This window comes from Ustilaginoidea virens, chromosome 5 (genome assembly GCF_000687475.1).
Source record: "Ustilaginoidea virens chromosome 5, complete sequence".
In the NCBI taxonomy this organism is placed as follows: Eukaryota; Fungi; Ascomycota; class Sordariomycetes; order Hypocreales; family Clavicipitaceae; genus Ustilaginoidea; species Ustilaginoidea virens.
The window spans coordinates 3086851-3108639 of record NC_057320.1 but is presented as its reverse complement, the minus strand read 5'-3'; the positions used below and the strand labels follow the sequence as shown (position 1 = coordinate 3108639).

Here is a 21789-nt window from a genome sequence, read left to right as displayed (position 1 = left end):
GGGTTTTTGAAATCTGTCGTCCTGTTGTTGTCTTCTGCCAGGTCTTTTTGTGCATCTCAAAAGGATGCAAGACACACAAAAGAGAATTGCGCACCACGGCTTGCTTACCAAACACTTTGTCAATGCCGTCGTTGCATGTATAGAATCTTGAGGGTTTCCATATAACCGCTTGAGTACTGGGCAAATCGAAGAACAGTCAGTAAAGAGTAGAGTAGAAAGAGTGAACGAGACATTATTAATGTTTGCAGCGACATTTGCTTTTGAAATAGAGGCCAACCACCACATATCGATTGACCGCTCTCGTCTACCGCGGAGGCAGAGAGAAAAGAACATTGACCTTCCCAGCCCCGCCATCGCGCGCGCCGAGACGTTGAATTCCAGTGAGAGGCACTACGTCAGGCGAGCGGCAAAGATTGACCCCCGCCGCCGCCCGGCATGGCGCAGAGTGGCTGGTTGCCTGGCCGCTTTCCGCGAAGTACATGCTGCAGAGCTGGATCGGCATTCCTGAGTCCCGACGGTGTTGGTCAAGTGCATCTTCTCGTGGCTGAGCACGGAGTCTTCTTGAGTAGTTGGAGGCTTTGGCTGCGCCGCTGCGGCAGCCACCGACTGGTATTCTCCCGCATGGCAAGCACCGAAGCACTTGGTCACGCTAGATGAGTCTCGGCTCAAAACGGACGTTGGCATCGCTTTTTTTTCTGTCCGTCTGTTTGCTTGAACCCTTCTCCACTCTGCCGGGATTCCGCTAGTGGCAGACGCAGACGGAGCCAAGTTCCAAGCAAGTGGTTGAGCCCTTGTGGGCGGTTGCGTCTTGATTCTTCTGACATGGTGCAGGCCACAGCCATGGGAAATCAAGATTCGAAAGCGGAGCAAGAAAAATTGTGCATCTTACCTCAGTTACTCTCATCAGTTGAGGCCGTGGAGAAACAAAAGGCCTCGAACAAAGATGGACGAAACGACGTACAGTGGTGACGGGGAGCAGAAAGCCGTCGTAAAGAGCGCAAAGGGTCGGGCAACGAATGTGGTTTAGGAACGAAGTCTCAACATCCAGATGTCGGCCTCACATATAATTCCAAAGGGGAAAAGGAGAAAAGGAGAAAAGGAGGGAAAGAAGGAAACGAAGGGGAGGGGGAAAAGCCTCTGGGATCCGAGAATTGGAGAGAAAAATGACGGGTATCTAAGGAAGAAGAGACACATTCAACAGGAAGATGAGTATATCGAAGATCAGGGGAAAGACATGCAACACTGTGCCCTTGTTTCCCCTCCCAGCCTTGACCTTGGCACAACGAGAGATGCCCAATTGCGGCCCTTGTGTCAAATAACAGCAGTTCCAAGGCTCAAGTTTCTACCTACCTCTACCTACCCAACGTGAGTACGAAGCAGCACCCTGACCATGCCGCAAACAGAGTTCACGAGCGATGGGCCAACGACAATACCTCCGTAGTACTCCAAACTTCAGAGTCTGTACTCCGTAGTCCGTACGAAGTAGTTGCCCTAGTTGCCCTGCCCATTGTTGCTGTTGGTGAAACGACTATCAATCCTGGGAAATTTGCCTGTTGGTTACGAAGCTGGTCCAGGGGCTTTGCGGAGCGGTAGCACCAGGAACCTGAGTGGGCAGCATTTTTGATACGCCACCAATCGCTGACAAGGAGCAAGGGGGGGTTTCTGCAGTGGGCTTGGGGGGGGGGTGTGCGGATGAGCCTTGGACCGACCTGTCAAGTTTGCACCGCTACAAACACGGGCTATTGTGTTGGAGAAGAATGAATGAGAAAAAAGAAAAAAAAAAGGGGGGGGATAGGGGGGTCGATAACAAGCTCAATAAGTCTCGGTATGAACATCATCGATAATAATGAGTTGGTGGAATCCAATCTGTTTAAGAAGAGGCTTGCAATGCGTGAAGAAAATTCTATGTGCTTTTTACTAGCACCAGACCAGACCCAGACAGGCTGGTCCTGGCTGGTCCTGGCTGGTCCCTTGGTCCCTTGGTCCCTGGACAGCCCGTGGCAGCCACATGCCTATGACGCCACTGTGGGGTCTGGTAGCAGTTGTGCCTGGTAATCTCAAGCTGGTGACATGGACGTGACTGGTCCCTTTTGCCTGCTGCGGTCTGCTGCAACCCGTAGAATTACATATTTCTCAATGCGTCGTCCATGCAAACAGCGGCATGGTGATACATACAGCACATGGTGATGCATACAGCACATGGCAGCAGTTGGCTGGACATTCCGAAAGGGCTGTGGGTTGTGTATTGGGCAAGTGCCCTCTGCAGGTACCTACCAGCAGGACCTTGTGATACCGGTAAAGGAATATAGCGATTCCGTGGAATTGGAGTAAGACTGCGTATACGGATACGGAATGCATCAATGTACCGTACCGTACCACCCACCCTAGGTCCTACCAGCTTACCAGACCTTGGGTTGTGTCAATTAGGAGGTAGGTACGGATACCTTGGGCACCTACCCTGGTAGTACAGTCACGTCACAGCAGCAGGGTGTGTCACAATAGATTAAGGGCGTATGCGATGCGGAGGTGCAACGACTAGACACGACACGACGCGTCAAGTCACTGCCCACTGCCCAGGACGTGAAACTGTCGTGAGACGTGGGGTGTGTGTCCGCTGTCAGCAAATCCGCCTCAGGTACGGATCAAGTCTGGTGCATTACGAGGTAGTTGACATGTACTCCGTACCTCCCCATGTAAGGAGCTGCCGAACTCGGGAGCTGCTGGCTGCACAGTGCCGGAAATCGGGTGTCCCTTGGGGAGCGGAGCTGTTTAGCAACGAATCCCCTGGGGAATACGGCACGAGTAGCCTGGCTACACGTGCGCACTTGCATTGACTTCTTCATTGACCTCATCATCATCCCCTTGGGAAGAGGCGATCTGATCGCCGCCAGAAGTGGACCGCAGTTGGAATCACTTTGCTCGCCATCATTTGATTTGAATCTATCTAGTCATCTACCTACCCATCGTCACGACTGTCAATCCAGGTAGCCTCCTCCTTACTTGCTTGCCCTTGCGACGCATGGCAGATACAGTAACATGCTGCACAGTACACCAGCAACAGGGCGCAACAGACCAAGGAGGTAGGAATGCAGCAGGAGGTTGGCCGGCCCCAAGTGGAACGGGACAGTTGCGATCTTTTGGATGAGGTGATGATGACAGGCATTCGAGGCTGTAGTTGTGCACTGAGCATATGGTTTACTTTTCCGGTGCGTGGGTAAAAAAAAAAAAAAAAAAGAAAAAAATATCGCGTCAAATCTCGAGTCTTTTCACACAACAAACCAGCACTATGCAAACATGCCCGTACAGAGGACCAACCCCAACATCACTACATGCATTCTCGTCCCGATAAACGCAATCACACCTGCTGAGGAAATTCAATATTTTCTGCCATTTGCTGGCCAGGGCGTCAAGATTTGCTGCAGGGTAGCGAGCAGTTTCGGCGGAGCATATTGACATGTACTGACACGACCCATCTTTGGCGACACAAGCTTACATGGCACGCAGGGAAATGGCACGTGCTGCACAGCCCGGAACGAAGCACGCCCGTCGTGGCTCCTGAGCAAGGCTGCCACTTCTCGTGATGATTGGCCATGAGCCGGTACTGCGCCGCAGCGGTCCAGTTCGTCAGCCACACCAGACGACAAGCAAAACAAACCAGCCTCAACGCCAAGACCACCACCCCCCCCCCCCCCACCCCTTGCGACGCAACTGTGACCTGCTTGCAGACAGCCTCAAAATATGCAATCGGTCGATTGAAACACCTCGGTAATGACTCACCATAGACCTTATTCCCACAATGGATGACTTATCGGGCCTGCACTGGTCCAAACCGACTGGCTCGCAGCCGAAGCCGCCCGGCCCAGCAAACGTCAACTGTTCCTATCCGTCCCTACGGCCGACTCCATCCCCCGCCGGATCAGGACGCAGCACGCCCGCTTCTTCATCGCAGGGCCTGGCTATCCCGCCGTCACTGGCCAATTCTGCTAATCCTGCTGGGAAGCCGACCCAGGATAGCTTCAGCAAGCTGGTGAGCTTTGGGGGCCAGGTCAAACCGAAGCAGAGTCTCTCCCTTGCCCAACGACAAGCCCAACTGGAAATTGAAAAAAGGAGGAAGGAGGAAGAGAGGAGAAGACGGACAGAGGCACAGTTTGGCAATGCGCAACAACTCGACGCGTTGGCATCACGGAATTTTCCCGCAAGTCCTAGCATGCTTACAAGAGGCTCCTCCAACGGCCTTGCCGCCGCCGCCGCCGACGACGACGACGATGACGCTGCTGACGACAACGACTTCTTTGCCGCTTTCGATAAAAACACAAAGGTGGACAATGCGAGTCACTATCCGCCACCTGGGAGACAACAGCCGACGCCGGCCGAGGTCAAAAGCCTTCTAGACTTGAGTAATCCAAACGCCTGGGGCACTCCGGCCTCGACCGCGGCAGACAATACGGCAAACGGAGGTAGTTTTGTGGACGACGACGATCCGTTTGGCTTGAATGACTTGAAATCGGCTGGCCAACAGCCTGCTCCAGCTTCAGCCGTGCTGGTAGACGACGACGATTTTCTAGGCGATCTGGGAAAGCCGATAGAAGAGGTTCGAATGAAACAACAACAACAACAACAAAGAAACCACCTTGGATCAGAAATACACGCGGAAGATACCGAAGCCAGCTCCGAGAATGACGGTTTTTTTACGAGGCAACAGAGTCAAAAAATCACGGGCCAGAGAAATGCTCATGAGGAGCTGGATCTCGCTGTCGCGCGGCTGCTAGATTATGGCTTCTCCCCAGAAGATGCCAGAAGAGGCCTTAGAGAAAGCGGTGCCGGATTAAACGTTCAAGCGGCCGCCAATTGGCTGCTGGACGACGCCCACAGACAAGCCAAGGAGAAGGCTCAAGCCCGGGGTTCCTCTGCCCGGCCAGGCCGCACGGACAGACGAGTAGATGACGCTGCCGCGGGATCGTCGGGAAGATCGGGAGAGCCCGACTTGGCCAAGTCTGCTGCAGCTGTAGGTAACAGCCTCTTCAAGACGGCGAATTCGCTTTGGAAGACGGGGCAAAAGAAGATGCAACAGGCCGTGGCTGATTTTCAGCAAGACGGGGGTGACTCGAGCCAACCGAAATGGATGCGCGAAGCTCAACAGAGTCAGACTCATGATGCCAAGCGCGCTCCTCCGGAAGCTACAGCGGAAGCGCTAGCTCTCGAATCCAGAGGTCGGCCGACTCACAGCCGCCCGAGCAGCCGGCCAAGAGCTGATCCCAGGCTCGACTTGCAACAATCGCGCGATTCCTCACCTTGTGCAACATCAGCACGTAGCCAGAGTCGACACGGTGCGGTACCCCGATGGCAGCAACAAGCCGCTCTTGCAACGTCTGATGCTCGATCCAGATTAAGCAAATTAAAGGATGACGACGCCGACAGCTTTTCTGGCTACGTCAGCGCCAATCGCCGAAGAGTGGCTGCTGCACAGAGTCCGTTGGAAGCAACCAAACCGCAAGACCCTGAGCCCGATCTGCTTTTCAATACGGAAGCGCCGAAGCCGTCGCAACCCATCCCCCAAAGGCTCGCACAGCGACAGCCACCGTCGTTTGCGAAGCCGTCACAAGCAACCCCTCCCACATCCCGAAACTCTACACCAAAACCCCTTCGGCAGGTCCCTACTATCAGTCCTGCGGCCCTGCAGGCGTCTACAAGACATCGACTCGAGGGCACAGCCCATTTCAAGCGCGGCGACTACGCCTCGGCCCACTCGTCGTATACGCAGTCATTATCCGCCATTCCCGCGGCCCATCCCCTGCTGATTGTCCTTCTCACCAACCGCGCTCTCACGGCCCTCAAGACCGGAGAGCCCAAGCAAGCGATCAGCGACGCTGACGAAGCTCTCAAGGTCATCGGCCCCGGCAACGGCCAGGGAGAGAGCATAGCTGTACAAGCAGAGAATGGAAAGGTGGAAAACAGAGACATGAAAGACCTCTTTGGCAAAGCCCTCAGCCGAAAGGCCGAAGCCTTGGAACAAATGGAGAAGTGGGCTGATGCCGGGCTGGTCTGGCAACGATGCGTAGAGACTGGTGCAGGCGGGAAAAATGCCATCAAGGGACGCCAGCGCTGCCAAAGCGCACTGACGCCGAGACCCAAGAGTACACCGAAGCCAGCTGCTGCTGCTGCTGCTGCGAAACCCAGGCCATCGCCTCTGGCAACTACCAGCCCGGCCCCGCAGAAGAGTTCAGAGGCCGTCACTCGACTGCGCCAAGCTAACGAAGCCGCAGCCAGGGAGGACGACGAGAAGTTTGCTTTGTCAGAAAAGGTTGACGCAAAGGTTTCTGCTTGGAGAGATGGCAAGAGGGACAACCTGCGAGGGCTGATAGCTAGCCTGGACCAGGTGCTCTGGGAGAATAGCGGCTGGAAAAAGGTTGGCATGCACGAGCTGGTCGTGGCTAGCAAGGTGAAGATATCCTACATGAAGGCGATTGCCAAGACACATCCAGACAAGGTAAGCCCTTTAACGTGGCCCTTTATATGCGTTGGGACGTTGGAAGTTGCCCGTGCTCTTTGAGGTAGCCATTCTAACATGAGAACGCTAGCTGCCCCAGGACGCGAGCACAGAGGTACGGCTGATTGCAGGTCTGGTGTTTGCGACGCTTAACGAAAGTTGGGATAAATTCAGGGCGGATAACGGGCTTTGAAGGTTGACACCCGACATGATGGAGGCACATGAAGACATGGACAAGCTAGCTGCGCACAGTGAAGGTGGTCAATGAGTATCACGGCAAAGCGAAGCGACAGGTACCCATCATCACCTGTCATGACAGTGCAAAGCCGAGTGTTTTTCTCCTGAAGGGTTCATAAAAAGAAGCGAAAAGTGAAAAATAAAAAAATAAAAAATAAACACCGTGTCATGCCCATGATATGCGCGCTCCATAATCATTCCGTCGTGGCCCGGGACAGCTCCGTGGCCAGTGTGTCAAAGGCGCCCCTTCCCCTACAAACCCAGCATGCGCCGCACCCCATCCCGCACCTTGCTCTCGTACTCGGATCTCCGGTCTCGCCACATCTTGGCCGCCTCCACGTTTGCGGGACTCTCGTCGTTTGGTTCGGCGAGCATGCTCATGACGGAGATGAGGATCTTCTCGACGGACTGGATGGGCGACCACCGCTCGGACGCGTGCTCGTAGTGGTTGGGATCGTCGCCCGGGGCGTGCAGGATGGAGATGCAGACCAGGCCGCTGGGGTACACTGGGGGGGGGGGGGTTTTCCGTTCCCATCAGCCATCCGGCGACGTGTGCGGAAGAAAAGAGGGCAAAGGTTGTTACGGCCCAGGGTGTGCGTACGTACCGTTGGGGTGCCACATGTCGGCGACAAACTTCATGGTCGGCGGCGCGAGAGGGTAGTCCTTGGGGAACTTGAGCTCTGCGGGGAACACGCCGCCTTCAAAGGGGGTTCCTTCGGGGCCTTGGATGAGGCATTCCCAGTGGAGGAGGTCGTCTTCGGAGACGGGGCCGGCGGTGATGCCTTCCGGCGGGTTGTTGGTGAGGGCGCGGTATTCCTGGAGGAGGCGGCGGTGGGCGGTGGACTGGGCCATGGCTGCCTTTTTGGGGTGATTAGATGACGGAGATGTGTAGGACGGGTGAGCGACTTGGGGGGGGGGGGAAGGGGAAGATTGGGTTGTCGCCGATGGGGTTGTCGCCGATGGCGGAGGGAGAGCGAGGAGGCAGGAAGGCAGGCTGGCGTTGCTCGTTGCAGCTGATGCTTGGGGGTTGTCGATGGGCGTTTCTGGAAGCACCTATGGTCCTGTGCTGTACATGCTACTGGTTTTTTTATTTTTTATTTTTTTTTATTTTTTATACCAGACTTGACGTGCTTTGGGATGCCCGCGTTGATTGCGTTGATTGCGTTGATTGCGTTGATTGCGTTGATTGCGTTGATTGCGTTGATTGCGTTGATTGCGTTGATTGCGTGAATTGCGTGAATGCGTGAAAGTGTTGATGCGTTGATATTACAAATGTCCATCCATCCGGCTGGAAGTGTAGGGTAGCTGCCAGCGCCCCGCCCCGCCCCTTTGGCCCCACAAAACTTGCTTGGCTGCTACGGACTCTGCGTCTCCTCCTGGACCTCCGTCCGACGACCTTTGTCCGACGACCTTTGTCCGACGACCTTTGTCCGACGACATTTGTGCATCGTGCATCGTGCATCGTCCATGTCCGCCGCCTGCTATCCGCCGTCCGTCGCCCTCGTCATCATGGCTGCCGAAGCCCTGCCGCGGTTCCTGCTGCCGCGACTGAGCTGGAGCGCACCGCTGCACTCGGCGCGCCCAACCCGCCCGTTTGCCTCGTTTGCCTCGTTTGCCTCGTTTGCCTCGTTCCCGGCCGCCAACGCCCTCCTCCCCCGCCAGCGCTGGCCCTCGCCCTCGCCCTCGTCCGCCGCCGCCGCTCCGACGTCGCCCCAGCGCCCGCGCCGATTCTCCGCCCTCCCCGGCCCGGCTGCTTCGCGGGCCTTCCACGCCACCGCCCAGCGACCGCGCGACCACCACTTTGACACCCTCAAGTTCGTCAAGCGCCTCCAGGGGGAAGGCTTCACCGAGGAGCAGTCGGTCGCCATGATGAAGGTCCTCAACGACGTCATCGAAGAGAGGTGAGCGCAAACAGCACCGCAACCCCCCCGGTGTCAGCAACCCCCCGGTGTCAGCAACCCCCCGTGTCAGCAACGCAACGCGTCAGCAACGCAACGCGTCGTCTTCTCTTCCATCCGTCACAGACGCTCATGACGCGCGATATGCAGCATCCAGAACCTGACGCGCACCATGGTCCTCCGCGAAGACGCCGCCAAGGCCACCTACACCCAAAAGGTCGACTTTGCCAAGCTCCGGTCGGAGCTCCTCTCGGCCGACAGCACCGAGTCCAACACGACGCGCAGCGCCCACGAGCGCCTCACCAACGAAATTGCCAAGCTCAGCAGCCGGCTGCGGGACGAAATCACCCGCACGCAGGCCAGCGTCCGGCTGGACCTGAACCTGGAAAAGGGCCGCATCCGCGAGGAGGCGGTGGGCCAGGAGCTCAAGATCAAGGAGACGGAGACCAAGATTGAGCAGGAGGTGGCCGCGCTGCGGGAGAAGCTGGAGCAGGTCAAGTTCCAGACGCTGCAGTGGCTGATGGGCGTGTGCACCGGCTTCGCCGCCCTGATGCTCGGTGCCTGGAGGCTGCTCATGTGAGCTTGGGGGGTGTTTGCTGATGTGTCTGTCGGCGACGTCCCCTTTACTGATGCGACACTGCCGCATTTTCTTCTTTTTTTTCTTTGTCTTTGCTCTTTTGGATTTTGGACCTGGGGGCGGGGACGGCTTGACCCAGATGTAAACTAGCTTTCTACTAGATGACGTGGGCTACGTGCCTACTCACCAGGAAAAAAAAAAAAAAAAAAAAAAAAAAAAAGGGCCTTCTTCATAGGCATAGGCTCTGGCTAGATGCTTCGTGGCAATCGCAAAGCCCGCCGCCAAGCAGGCTCCATCCCCGGACAATGTCTGGCAGGCTGCGTCTATTGCCCTGCCGCACCCGGAGCCGTCCAACGTTCCTCCTCGGTGCTCCTCGGGCATGCTGGCCCCGAATACCCGACCGTCGCCCCCCCCCCCCCCCCCCCGCACACCCCCCCACCAAGGGCCCTTATCTAATCTATCAAGGTCCAGCCGCCGCCGCCGACGACGACGACGACGGAAGGTTGCATTTCGTCTCGTCTCCGTCTGGCAAGCTGCAAGCGTCAAGCGCCTCCTGTTCCATTGAACTCCACGCGAGAGACGCAGCACCCCATCCCAGCCGATTCCACCATGGCAGGCAAGCCCAAAGTCCTGCTCCTGGGCGAAATCGAGCAGTAAGTCGCCTTCCGCCCAGCAGCAAGGGCAGGATCTCTCTCTCCGCTACCGCGACCCGGGCTTACCTCCCCCCCCCTCCCTAGCGCCCACGACGCCTGGGCCAAGGTCGCCCAAGTCGCCCAGGTCGTCACGCCCACAGCCGCCAACCGAGCCGACTTCGTCGCCGAGTGCCGGTCCGGAGCCTTTGCCGGCGTCTCCATCGCCTTCCGCACCTTGGACTCGTTCGCCCTCACGGGCCGCTTCGACGACGACCTGCTGCGCGTCCTGCCCGGCAGCCTCAAGTTCCTCTGTCACAACGGTTCGTAACGAAAAAAAAACAAAAAAAAACAAAAGAAACCAAAAAAGAAAAAAAAAAACACGCTCCTCCCTGTCCCCCTCCCCCACTCCCCCGGGCCATGACGGGGCGCCAGAAAGAAAGGATCCGGTGCGAGATCACAAGGCAAACAAAATAAAAAATAAAAATAAGAGAATCCAAAAGTCTGACCCCCCCGTGCGTGACAATCTCGCCGCCACAGGCGCTGGCTACGACCAAGTCGACGTCGCCGCCTGCACGGCCCACGGCGTCCGCGTCTCCAACACGCCCTGCGCGGTGGACGACGCCACCGCCGACATGGCCATCTGGCTGCTCATCGGGGCTCTTCGAAACTTGTCGCCCGGCATGGCGGCCCTCCGCGCGGGCGACTGGCGCGGCAGGCCACCGCCCGCGCTCGGGCACGACCCCCAGGGAAAGATTCTCGGCATCCTGGGCATGGGCGGCATAGGCCGCAACGTTGCCGCCAAGGCGAGAGCCTTTGGCATGCGCGTCCGCTACTGCAACAGGACGAGACTGGCTGCCGAGCTCGAGCAGGGCGCAGAGTATGTCGGGTTTGAGACGTTGCTGAGGGAGAGCCATGTGCTGAGTCTGAATCTGCCGCTCAACGTAGGCCCTCTTCCGCTTGCCCTTTCGTCTTTCGTCTTTTGTCTTTCATCTTTCGTCTTTCGTCTTTCGTCTTTCGTCTTTTATCTTTCGTTTTTTATCTTTCGTCTTTTATCTTTTGTCTTTTGTCTTTCGTCTTTTGTCTTTCGTCTTTCGTCTTTTGTCTTTTATCTTTTGTCTTTTGTCTTTTGTCTTTTATCTTTCGTCTTTCGTCTTTCGTCTTTCGTCTTTTATCTTTCGTCTTTTGTCTTTTGTCTTTTGTCTTTTGTCTTCTGTCTTCCCTCTCTCCTTCTCGTCTGCCATTCCACATAATGCTAAGCATCTTGCCCGCCGCAGCCGCAAACCCGCCATATCATCTCCACCCAGCAATTCAACATGATGAAGCCCGGCGTCGTCATCGTCAACACTGCCCGCGGTGCCGTCATGGACGAGGCTGCCCTCGTCGCCGCCCTCCAAGCAGGCACGGTTGCCAGCGTGGGACTCGACGTGTTCGAGCAAGAACCAGCCATTCACCCCGGGCTGCTTGACAACCCGAGGGTGCTGCTGGTCCCGCACATGGGCACGTGGACCGTCGAGACGCAGACCAAGATGGAAGAGTGGGCCATTGACAATGTCATGATGGCTGTCCAAGACGGCAGGCTGAGGAGTATCGTGCCGGAGCAGAAGGACTTGGCTTGGCCTACGACGTCGTAGTTTTATGGGGGGGGATTGAAGAATAGATATCTGGATGGCATGGGCGGGTAGAGGCGGGCAGCCGTCAGCGAACAAGGTGGTCTGACACCTACAAGCCGAGCCACGATATACAACTTGTTGGTCCCTGCGCCCAATACGCTCTTATCCACACCGTAGAGGTCAACGTGGCATAATCCCAGCATCCAAAGACTTGCACGGAGAGAACCACGGATATCTGTATCAAGAGACCAGCTAGACTGTCTATTGGCCGCGGTTGACGGGCCTCCCTCAGCCAACACGTCTCCCCAATGCCTTCCCCCCCATCACAAGCCTTTTCTTCTCGTTCAATTTTTTCTTTAAAGAGGAATATCATGTCTCGGAAAAAGAGCCAACGCCATTTTGTTGAAAAAGCAGATCCTTTTGCCGCCTGTCCACCCCAACGAGATATAACCCTATCCTGCTCAGGGCTACCAAATAAGCAGAAGAAGAAATCATCAGGCATCAACAAAAAACAAAGAACCAAATAAGGGAAAAAAAAAAAGAAAAAAAACAAAGGCGGATAATCCCCCCCCCCCCCCCCCCCCCCCCCTCCCACAACCACATGCTATGCAAGTTTATGCTGTTGAGTCCATAATTTTTGCCCTATTGATCAAGTGTCATGACGACATAGGCAGCCCGGTTGAAAGGGGTGCTTGGGTATGAATATACAAGTTAGTAACGGTAGATATCGCTCTTGTAAGGACCCTCCGCAGCAAGGCCGAGATAGTCAGCTTGGACCTTGGTGAGGGTGCTGAGCTCAGCCTGGACGTGGTCAAGGTGGAGACGGGCAACCTCCTCGTCCAGAATCTTGGGCAGGACGTAAACGCCGACATCGAGCTTGCTGGTTCTGGCAAACTCGGCGTACTTCTTGCTGAATGCCTCGTCGCTGGCCTTGAAAAGCATGATTTGAGCCAGGACTTGGTTGGTGAAGGAGCAGGACATGACAAAGGAAGAGTGGCCAGTGGCGCAGCCGAGGTTGACGAGGCGACCCTCGGCGAGCAAGATGATGTGGCGGCCATTCTTCATCAAGAATCGGTCGACCTGGGGCTTGATGTTCTGGACGGACTGAGCGTTGGCCTTGAGCCAGGCAACGTCAATTTCAATGTCAAAGTGCCCAATGTTGCAAACAATGGCGTCGTTGGGCATGACCTCGAAGTGCTCGCCAGTCAGGATGTCGCGGCAACCAGTGGTGGTGACGAAGATCTGACCAATCTTGGCAGCCTTCTCCATGGTGGTGACTTGGTACCCGGCCATGGCAGCCTGGAGGGCGTTGATGGGGTCAATCTCGGTGACGAGGACGCGGGCACCCATGCCGTGGAGAGCTTCGGCGCAGCCCTTGCCGACGTCACCGAAACCGGCAACGACGGCGACCTTGCCAGCCACCATGACGTCGGTAGCGCGCTTGATGCCGTCAATGAGGGACTCGCGGCAGCCGTACAGGTTGTCAAACTTGGACTTGGTGACGCTGTCGTTGACGTTGATGGCGGGGACGAGAAGCTTCTTGTCCTTGAGCATGCGGTACAGGTGGTGGACGCCGGTGGTGGTCTCCTCCGAGACACCGTAGCAGCCCTTGAGCATGTCGGGGTACTTGGAGTGGACGAGGCTGGTGAGGTCACCGCCGTCGTCGAGGATCAGGTTGAGCTTGGCGCCATCCTTGAAGGCGACGAGCTGCTGCTCCAGGCACCAGTTGTACTCGTCTTCCGTCTCGCCCTTCCAGGCGAAGACGGGGACGCCGGCGGCCGCAATGGCGGCGGCGGCGTGGTCCTGGGTGCTGAAGATGTTGCAGCTGGTCCAGGTGACTTCGGCCCCCAGAGCAGTCAAGGTCTCGATGAGGACAGCGGTCTGGATGGTCATGTGGAGGCAGCCGGCGATGCGAGCGCCCTTGAGCGGCTGGTCGGCGGCGTACTTCTTGCGGGTGGCCATGAGGCCGGGCATTTCGTTCTCGGCAAGCTCAATCTCCTTGCGGCCAAAGGCGGCGAGGGATATGTCAGCGACCTTGAACTTTTGAGCGGGAGCAGCCATTGTGAAGGAGGAGCTGGGTTCGCGGGGAGGAGGCTTAGGGTGAGGAGTGGGGTGGCAGGGCAGAGGGAGAGGAGGAGAGGGAGGAGAGGGAGGAGAGGGAGGAGAGGAGGAGAGGAAGATAGGAAGAGAGGCAAGAGGAGACAAGAAAGAGTAGAGGAGAGGGAATGCTTATGAGATTGTTTGAGTTTTTGAGCGTGGACAAGTGTTGTTGCATCGAAAAACAGAAGCTGGCATTTTTCGGCCCCCCTGGGCAAAGGGAGGAGGGGAGGGAAGGGGCGGGGCGGGCGCTATGGGACCCGTGGAGCTGAGGAGGGGTGAGGGCTGGTCCAATCCAATCAATCCAATCCCCGCCAACGGACCCCCTCCAACTTATCGATTACGGCGGCTTGTACGGAGTACGGAGTACCTGCCAAGAACTCAAGAGGTACGGTTCGACTGTCGGTCGGCAACCCGCAAAAAAGTCAACGGAGTCTGGTGCTTGTTTTCAAAGCCATCATGATGATCATGATGCGCTACGATACAAGCACCTCGATTCTACATGCAGGTCTTTGTCGGAAAGGAGCCTCTGCTGAGCTGGCTGTCGACAGGCCAGATCCCCCGGATTGACCTGCTTACTCCTCCTCTGTGGCACGGTTAAAGGATGCAGGTTGTGGATACGCCGTGTTCTCCGCACACTGTGCTCTGCACTGGGAGGCATGCGCTCCGTACCGGTGCTTCCTTCCTTCCTGGTGTTCCCGGGGTCGTGTGGGCGGTGTGTCAGCCGGCGGTGAGGGGGCAAACTTTCTTCACAGCGCGTTGGCCCCGAGATATTGACTGGCAGCCAACGGTGAGCATGGCGAAGACGTCCAGGTGGCAAAATAATTTAATAAAAAAAAATTTACTCGCTCGCTTTATACTTTACTCGCTTCGTTTCTTTTTTTTCTGCTTCACCACGAGCGCAACGACGACGCTTGTTGGGCTTTCCCTCGTCACCCGTCAAGAGATGATTTCGACCAAGGTTTTTGCCCCCGCCCCACGTTTCAGATGCTCCCCCAGGGCAAAAGCTTTTCGCGCACCAGGCATGGGCACAGTGCACAGTGCACAGTGCACTACGCTTACGCTGACAGGTACCAGCACCCAGCCAGCAGTACCTACCTCTATTATGTAGCAGTCTGGTTACAAGATAAGTACCGTCAAGGAACAGCTTTCTACCAGGAGACAATGTCCTTGCCCAATCGTCTTCATTTCCATGTTCCCGCAAACCATCGCTCCTTCAGGCATGTACCAACCTGCGGCTCCGTTCGGGTTTGTGCCCAAGTGTCCACCAGCCTATGTACTGTACGGGTGGTCGCAAGCACGGAGTATTGTTCCCGCGCAAACAGCGCCTTCCGGACTTTGGCGGCTGCACTAATAAAAGCTTTGACGGAGTTTCCACTGGCAGCCATTTCATTGACTCCACTCCAATGCTGAGGGCTGCTGAATCGGCTACTCCTCGTCTTTCCACCTCTTCATTTGAACTGACTAGGTACCTTTGTGATGAAATGTGTCTGATACGCCAAGTGAACACCATCATACCTGATTTAATAAAAGAAAAAAAAAGAAGGTTCTCTTGTCGCCAAGTCTAGACGAAGAAAAACTTGATTACATTCCCACTGTAACCGGAACGCCGCTAATGCTGCCCCCAACTGATGTCATCTTGCTCCCAATAATTCCTCTTCCACCTGTTCAAGTATCCTGGTCTTTGTGCTCTTCGCAATGAAAACATTGCTTACTGAGGCATCAGGTTCTCCCGAACAGCAAACATCTTGGCGCTGATATTGGAAGTAAAGCCGTCAACTTGCTTGCTGTACTGCTCAACCTGCTTTGCGTTCAACATGCCCTCGAGGCGGCTAGGCTCCTGGGGCATCTTGAAGAGACGTTGCCATTCGTCTTCAGGTAACAGAGGCTGCTTGGCTGCGGCACGCTGGGCATTCTCGGCTTTTCGCTTGGATTGCCATTGAGAGATCTTGCCCTGTTCACGGGTGACCTGGCGCTGGTAATATTGGAAGTTGTTGAGATCAGTGTAGTGCGACTCGATGCTCTCCAGGAGCAGATCGCACGTCTTCTCGAGGAAAGGGTCGATGGCGAGATCAAGGTTGTCGACGGATGGATAAAGAGGGGCCTTGACGGGTTCCCGCTTCAGCTCCGAAATCGAGTTGGGCTGTTCAATTTCCTCCGTTGCCGGTGGTGCGGGCATCTGGTGAAGGAAACACGTGAGGAGGTGCGAGTTGTGTACGGTAATGGGCAACTCGGTCAAGATGTCGCGGAAAGTCAGCCTGGACTTTTGCAAGCTATCATAGCAAGTTAGCGCCTCGGTCGCGGCGATTTTTCCTTGGACATGCAAGCATGAACAAGAAGGGGGGGGGGATTTACATCTCAGTGGTGAACTTGCCCTCCTTGTAGGCAGCCATGAAAGTGTTGGTGAGACGGAAAGCGCGCAGCGTCAGGTTGCCGTGGGAGCTTTTGCTGGTGTCGTGTACAAGGGCAATGGCTCGATCATTGTCTTTTTGGTAATGATACTGATTCTCGACGAAGCTCATGTTGACGAAATTGCCCATTGTCGCGCTTGTGTACCATCCAACATTGTTGGCATCAACATTGACCTCTTTCAAATATCGAATCATCTCTGTCTGGTAGACAATATTGGCTTTCTGCCTAGGGGCAGCGGCCGCAACGAGAGAAGTCTCGTTCTGGTGACCCTCGGTCGTGGTGTTGTCGAGGGTAGGAAAGTGGAAGGTGTTGGTCACTTCGAGAAGGTTGTTTCGGTCCATGCCAACAATGGATCCGGTCGCAATTGTGGGAAAGGTCGACGAGCAATGCTTGGCGATTTTCATCACGACCTGACATGGCACAGCATAAGCCAACATCATCCATCGCAAGGGGGGGGGGTTTCCCCAAAGGTGGGGAGGGGGGGGGGGAGGGGGAGCTTCGTCGGCGAATTTGTTATACACATACCAGAGCCTCAACCTGGACGGCCTGGAAAGGCCCATCTTTCGAAGCGTCGCTCATCTTGTCGTCTTCTTCCGGAGACACTTTGTTCGATGCCGTACGTGCACAGGCAAGAGCTGACGCGAGGATGCAGCAGGTTGTAGCAGGCCAAACCAGTTCTGGGGTGAATATCGAACTTTTCGCATGCCCGATTTGTGGGCGTTGTGGGCTATGGGCGGTGGAGGACGGCAGAAATCGGTCGGGGGCGATGCACCAAACTTACATCAGGAGCGACGAGAACCTCTTTACATGGCTCATACGCACATTAGGTACGGAGCACATCCTGCTTCATTCTCATCGACTCACTTAAAACAGCTGCTCACGAACAACGCTGTCTGGGTGGAGACAAGTCACGTTCCTTGGAGAGATGCTGGTCACTGTTGCCGCCAATGCTTGCTAACATAGAAACTAGGGGATATATGCTTCCCTCTACAAATCGCTCATCATTCATTCATGCTACTCTCTAAGTTTCCGCTTTTGAATCTATGCCGCACATTCTACTCTACCCATTGACTACCGATATAAAGCATTGGGGATTTGTCGCAAAACGCCGGGAATGTGTAATAATCAACCGCTATGCCAGTTGCAAGGTGACGTCGAGTTCTCTCGACTGCTCAAGGCTTTCCCTTGGCACGCATTTCATCAAAGAGACGTTTGCTGCTCTTACTCCCAATCAGTGATTTCCCAAGTTTCCACGTTGTGGCGTACCGTCAGGCGATGCTGGTCAATTTTCCAAGAGGCGTACAGAGAGCGAGTGGCGCCGGCGGCCTTACGGTGAGCTGGACCCTTCCCGCCTAGCAAAGCGTCTTGTCGCGATCGCCAGATGCAGGTGGCAAGATTTTGCAGCTCAGAGTCAGGTGATCCGAACCAGTACCTACAAATCACTCTCAGCAACAATGTTGAGCCAAGGGTCCCATGGCCTAACTGCCGACTTACTTGAGGAATCCACCGCTGGCAACCGCCTCGGCATGGGCAGCCTTGTCCAGCTCGCCTAGGTGACTGTAATCGGTGCTGGGCTTGATCCGAGAGCGAAAAGCTACGATATAGAATGACGTTTCCTTGAAATCCTGCCCTGATCTCTGAGCCAGGCGCTTCAACTCATCAAGCACTTCCTGCCAGTTGAAAGACTCAACATAGGGAGCGAGGGCATAGTCTTGGCGCACCGCGCGAAGTCGGGACAAAGCTTGGGAAAGAAGGGCGTTTTCGTTGTCGAGGGTTTCCAGGTCGAGCAGGTGTTCCCGATCAACATAAGGAGATTGGATTATGAAGCGGCTCTCATCCAGTGAGTTGTCTCGAAGGTCGGAAATGGCCTCCTTCTCCCTGACAAAACTGGGAACCTCGACTGGAAGGGGAGTCTCAACACCTTGAGCCGCCATGCTGACAAGGACAGTGGCGTTTGAGGGATATTGAAGCACAGAAACCGATGTGTTGAGAAAATAAAAGACAAACGAGACAAAACGAGACAAAACGAGACAACTGCGGAAAGAGGGACAACTGCCGGTTGCAAAAGAGAGTTTTTTTTACGAATAAGCAACTTGGAGAGAGTGAGCAAACGAAAAGAGTGCAGAAGAAGGGGGAAGGGAGGCTCAGCATAAGAATGCGTCAAAGGAAAGAGAGAGAGAGATATGGGAGTTGGATCAGCTGGTCACACCGCTCTCGAACGAGAGCTCGATTCTCTGACTTTGTAATACCCAGGCAGAAGAAACGGAACACAGGGACACTGGGGTGATGAACGGGCATGACTCCGGGGCGCGATGGACCAAACCTGCCTGCCTGCGGCGGGCCGGCCGAGTGGTTGGACCTTGAATGCATGTTTTGGTGCCGATGAGGCAGTCCAAGCGTAATATTTCGCCATTTTCCGATCCCCCAGGCCAACACGCCAAGAGGAGCCTTACCAGGTGGCTTGAGCGCATCCCTCCATTCCCCATTCTCCATTCTCCATTCTTTCCGATCCTGAAACACACATCGTGGCTCTGGGTACGGTTAGCCGAACCTGGCTGACGAACCCTTCCTTCGCTTTGAAGCCGAAGACGCCAGCCGAACGAAGCTGAGCTAGATGTGGCAAAAAGACTCTTCCAACTCTGGATGGCGATGAACGGATTCGACGGCGTACTTCTTGATTCGGATCTGCCAACGCAATGGGGCTGACAGCCCGACCCGAGACCTCGATTCTTGTTCGATTCTATTCTTGGGTGTGCACGTCGGTCCGTACAAAGTCCAGTCCGCATCTGGCTGGGGATGGAGTCTGGGTATTACCAAGTCTGGCCCCACCCGCGCCCCACCGGCGCTAGTCAGCGACTCAGGCGCCAGCTCTCCTTGTTTTTGTGGGTCCCGCTGCCGGCACACAAGTTGGCCCTGAAATGGCACCATCACCTCCATCACAAGTGATCACACCATTTCACCCCCGTCTTGGGGGATCGCAAGCCACACGAGCGTCCCGGCCTCATGATGGCTGCTTGTTCTGCTGTGCCCCGAACCCCGGGCAGACTCCCCTTCTCCAAGACCTTGATCGACTGAAGCGGGCTGTAGCACCGGCCACGCTTCACTTTGCGGCTCATTCTGCAAGCGGAACGACGGAGAGGCGAGACTGAGCCTGAGACTAGCCATGCGAGGAGGACGAGGTTCCTGATGCGTAAAGGCAGCGACAATGGCACAACCCGAGCCGCGCTTCATAGCGTTCTCCGTGACCTGGCCTCTGCGGCGACCCACTGCTCCCAACGGGGTGGGCATTCCTCATTGAATGCTTGCCTCATCATCGTCTCCAAGCACCGAACAACGAATGACCGACCACGCCCTGGAGATGTCTCGCACCTCGTCCGCAAAAGACTCCATGTCCTTTTGCGTCTCTCGCCAGACACCAGTCTCGAGGAGAAGGCCGTTTCTTGGCGAAAAGTGCTGTGATGGGAGGCTTTGGTCGGCTTTCCGGCCGTCTCTGTTCACTGCGAATCCCGTCCTGGCTGAAAGCTACTATCCAGTTGGGCCGGGCCATCTACGAGACACGATGCTCATCGACCGTTGACCGAGCCCACTCACTGGTTGCAGCTGGTGCATACGTACTCAGGGATGGGATGCGGTTGGCCGGGGCCGCATGAATCTGTCCGTCATGGACAGCGCCAAGGCGATTCCGTCTGCATATTCTCGGAGCTTGTGATATGAAAGGAATGAAAGCCCAAGGCTCACCACCCATCAACGTCATGGGACCAGTGGACGGGTCCCTGACTTTTTTTTTTGAGCGTTTACTCCGGAAAGTCTTGGTAAAGCACACAAAGGGGTACCAGTGCAATGGGCAATGGCGTCGCCGCTCTCTCTGCCACCATGCGCAAGCCGAGAGCCTGGCAGAATCAACTACTGACTGCATAACATGCTTCATCTGACGGATGACGGATGATGGGAATTCCTTGTGCGGGTTTTCTGGCAACGATGGCGTGCTGCACCCGACACTGAGTCGCATGGTCTCGGCACGGAAATATGATATGACTTGCCGTCTTTCGATGGGATGCACTCCTAGCAAGGCTTGGACCTGATGATCGAGTGCATGACGGGCACGCCAGGATGGACGTGACTTGTCAAATCTCACTGAACATTCGTGGAGGTCGACTGTGATTAAGAGACATCCGTCTGCCTTGGGGACCTGTTCCTAGCACCGCGAATTCACCCATGGAAAAAAGCCATCCTCGGCCCAACCCCCGCCGCCGTAGGTAATATACGACCGTCGGGGGCTCAAAGCACTCGAGCATCGTCCCTTTCCAAGCTCTTCTTCCTCCGCCTCAACCACAGCTTGGCGGCATCATAGGTCCCCAAATACAACGAACTCCCCAAGGCAGTCCAGCCGGACCGAAACAGCCCGCCTCGGAAAAACCCCCTGATGCCTCGCTCTTGATACACCCTTCGGGACACGGACCATGCCCCAAGGTCAGCATCATGCCCAGAGGCATTCCGGCCTGGAGCTCCAACGCCGCCACTACCAGCCATGAGCATCATCCTCGTCTTGACAACGTCGCTCGGCGTGGTGATCAAGGCCGCCACTGCCCCGGCAACCGCGGCGCTGCCTCCGGCGACCAACCCCGTCTCCAACACCCCCGCAGGCCGGTCTTTCCTCCCGTGGAGCTTCCTCCTCTCCCAAGCCCAAGCCCGCCGGCGTACATGCTCAAAGATGGGGAATTGGAGCGCCGTGAACGGCAGGTTGCGCGCCACCAGGGCCGTGTATCCCGTGAGCAGCTTCCTAGGCGCATCCTTGGCGGCGAGCTGGCGGAAAGCTCGCAAAGACGTCGACGCGCCCGCCGCCTTGTCCCGCACATGTCGAGCGCCGTGCATCATCTGGGCGTTCTGCTTGACGACTTCGGCGGGCGCGAGGACGAGGCAGGATGCCATCTCGGCTACGGCAGAGGCGGACGCGTGCACGAGCGGCTGGTGAAGAGGGGAAGCACGGCCGATGACGGACTTGGACTCTTCGTATGCCCAGAAGAACAGACCGGCTGCCATGGAACGAACAAAGGGATTAGTAGGTATTGATGGTTGCAGCGGGCGGGGGGTCGGCGCACCGTACCTGCGGGGAGCGTGGCCAGCACGACGCTCCCAATGCCCTGGTACAATCCTTTCAGGGCCAGGGCTTGCTGCCTGGAGGAGCCGTACGTCGCGAGATAGTCCTGGCTCTGGTATCTCGTTTTAAGGGTGTCGAGAGGATACACGAGCACGTCGACGGTGAAGGCGGCCGCCGCACCTGCCTGCAAAGCGGTCAGCGCTGCCGCCATCAGGCGCGGGGGAAGATGGAGTTACCGCGTATGTGTCCATGCTGGCGACGCGGCTGCGATTGCTTGTCATGATGCTGGCAAACGCGGAATGCGGCTGCGGCGTTGACGGTAACTGAGTTGGTCGGTCCAGGGCTGATGACATCATCGTCTCGCCGGCCGGCACCGCGCCAAGCCAACGAGGCGGTGGACGTGAGCAGCCATGCTATAGACGACGACACGTGAATTCTGCAAGGGAAACGCGGAAATCAGTTTTGCATGGGGATATTTATGCTCTGTACGCCTTATGTATGCATGTGCCTATAATTCAAATATAAGCCGCCTTGCGACGCGTTGATTTCATCGCTGGCGAAATTATGCCTGCCGCCCATACGCACCGAACCGAACCAAACGACTCGACTCGTCTTCCAAGCTTTCCAAGTAAATAAATAAATAATTAAATAAATTAAATTAACCAAAGTAACCAACAAAGTCAGACGAGCCGGATTTCTTTTTGCATTGCGCATCCTTCTATCATGAACCATGCCATGTCC

At 56.0% G+C, this 21789-nt stretch overlaps 8 protein-coding genes across 8 annotated transcripts; 3 read left to right on the top strand and 5 right to left on the bottom strand.

Moving 5' to 3' along the window:
• Positions 1-3796: 3796 nt before the first annotated feature.
• Positions 3797-6680, top strand: UV8b_06620 (uncharacterized protein; the record flags this gene model as incomplete). Its single annotated transcript, XM_043144117.1, has 2 exons — positions 3797-6487; positions 6579-6680. 2 exons carry the CDS (start codon positions 3797-3799, stop codon positions 6678-6680), a joined length of 2793 nt encoding a protein of 930 aa, XP_043000052.1.
• Positions 6681-6976: 296 nt separating this feature from the next.
• UV8b_06619 (uncharacterized protein) lies at positions 6977-7576 on the bottom strand (the record flags this gene model as incomplete). The annotated part of the gene is made up of 2 exons (XM_043144116.1): positions 6977-7230; positions 7330-7576. 2 exons carry the CDS (start codon positions 7574-7576, stop codon positions 6977-6979), a joined length of 501 nt encoding a protein of 166 aa, XP_043000051.1.
• A 615-nt stretch (positions 7577-8191) lies between these two features.
• On the top strand, positions 8192-9202 carry UV8b_06618 (uncharacterized protein; the record flags this gene model as incomplete). The annotated part of the gene is made up of 2 exons (XM_043144115.1): positions 8192-8625; positions 8773-9202. 2 exons carry the CDS (start codon positions 8192-8194, stop codon positions 9200-9202), a joined length of 864 nt encoding a protein of 287 aa, XP_043000050.1.
• Positions 9203-9808: 606 nt separating this feature from the next.
• Positions 9809-11462, top strand: UV8b_06617 (uncharacterized protein; the record flags this gene model as incomplete). The annotated part of the gene is made up of 4 exons (XM_043144114.1): positions 9809-9852; positions 9937-10151; positions 10369-10772; positions 11106-11462. The coding sequence occupies 4 exons, from the start codon at positions 9809-9811 to the stop codon at positions 11460-11462; spliced, it is 1020 nt and encodes a 339-aa protein (XP_043000049.1).
• Positions 11463-12152: 690 nt separating this feature from the next.
• UV8b_06616 (uncharacterized protein) lies at positions 12153-13502 on the bottom strand (the record flags this gene model as incomplete). The annotated part of the gene is made up of 1 exon (XM_043144113.1): positions 12153-13502. One exon carries the CDS (start codon positions 13500-13502, stop codon positions 12153-12155), a length of 1350 nt encoding a protein of 449 aa, XP_043000048.1.
• A 1747-nt stretch (positions 13503-15249) lies between these two features.
• Positions 15250-16529, bottom strand: UV8b_06615 (uncharacterized protein; the record flags this gene model as incomplete). The annotated part of the gene is made up of 3 exons (XM_043144112.1): positions 15250-15811; positions 15894-16360; positions 16476-16529. The coding sequence occupies 3 exons, from the start codon at positions 16527-16529 to the stop codon at positions 15250-15252; spliced, it is 1083 nt and encodes a 360-aa protein (XP_043000047.1).
• Positions 16530-17171: 642 nt separating this feature from the next.
• UV8b_06614 (uncharacterized protein) lies at positions 17172-17884 on the bottom strand (the record flags this gene model as incomplete). Its single annotated transcript, XM_043144111.1, has 2 exons — positions 17172-17382; positions 17445-17884. The coding sequence occupies 2 exons, from the start codon at positions 17882-17884 to the stop codon at positions 17172-17174; spliced, it is 651 nt and encodes a 216-aa protein (XP_043000046.1).
• A 2344-nt stretch (positions 17885-20228) lies between these two features.
• Positions 20229-21401, bottom strand: UV8b_06613 (uncharacterized protein; the record flags this gene model as incomplete). The annotated part of the gene is made up of 3 exons (XM_043144110.1): positions 20229-20983; positions 21055-21232; positions 21285-21401. The coding sequence occupies 3 exons, from the start codon at positions 21399-21401 to the stop codon at positions 20229-20231; spliced, it is 1050 nt and encodes a 349-aa protein (XP_043000045.1).
• Positions 21402-21789: the final 388 nt, after the last annotated feature.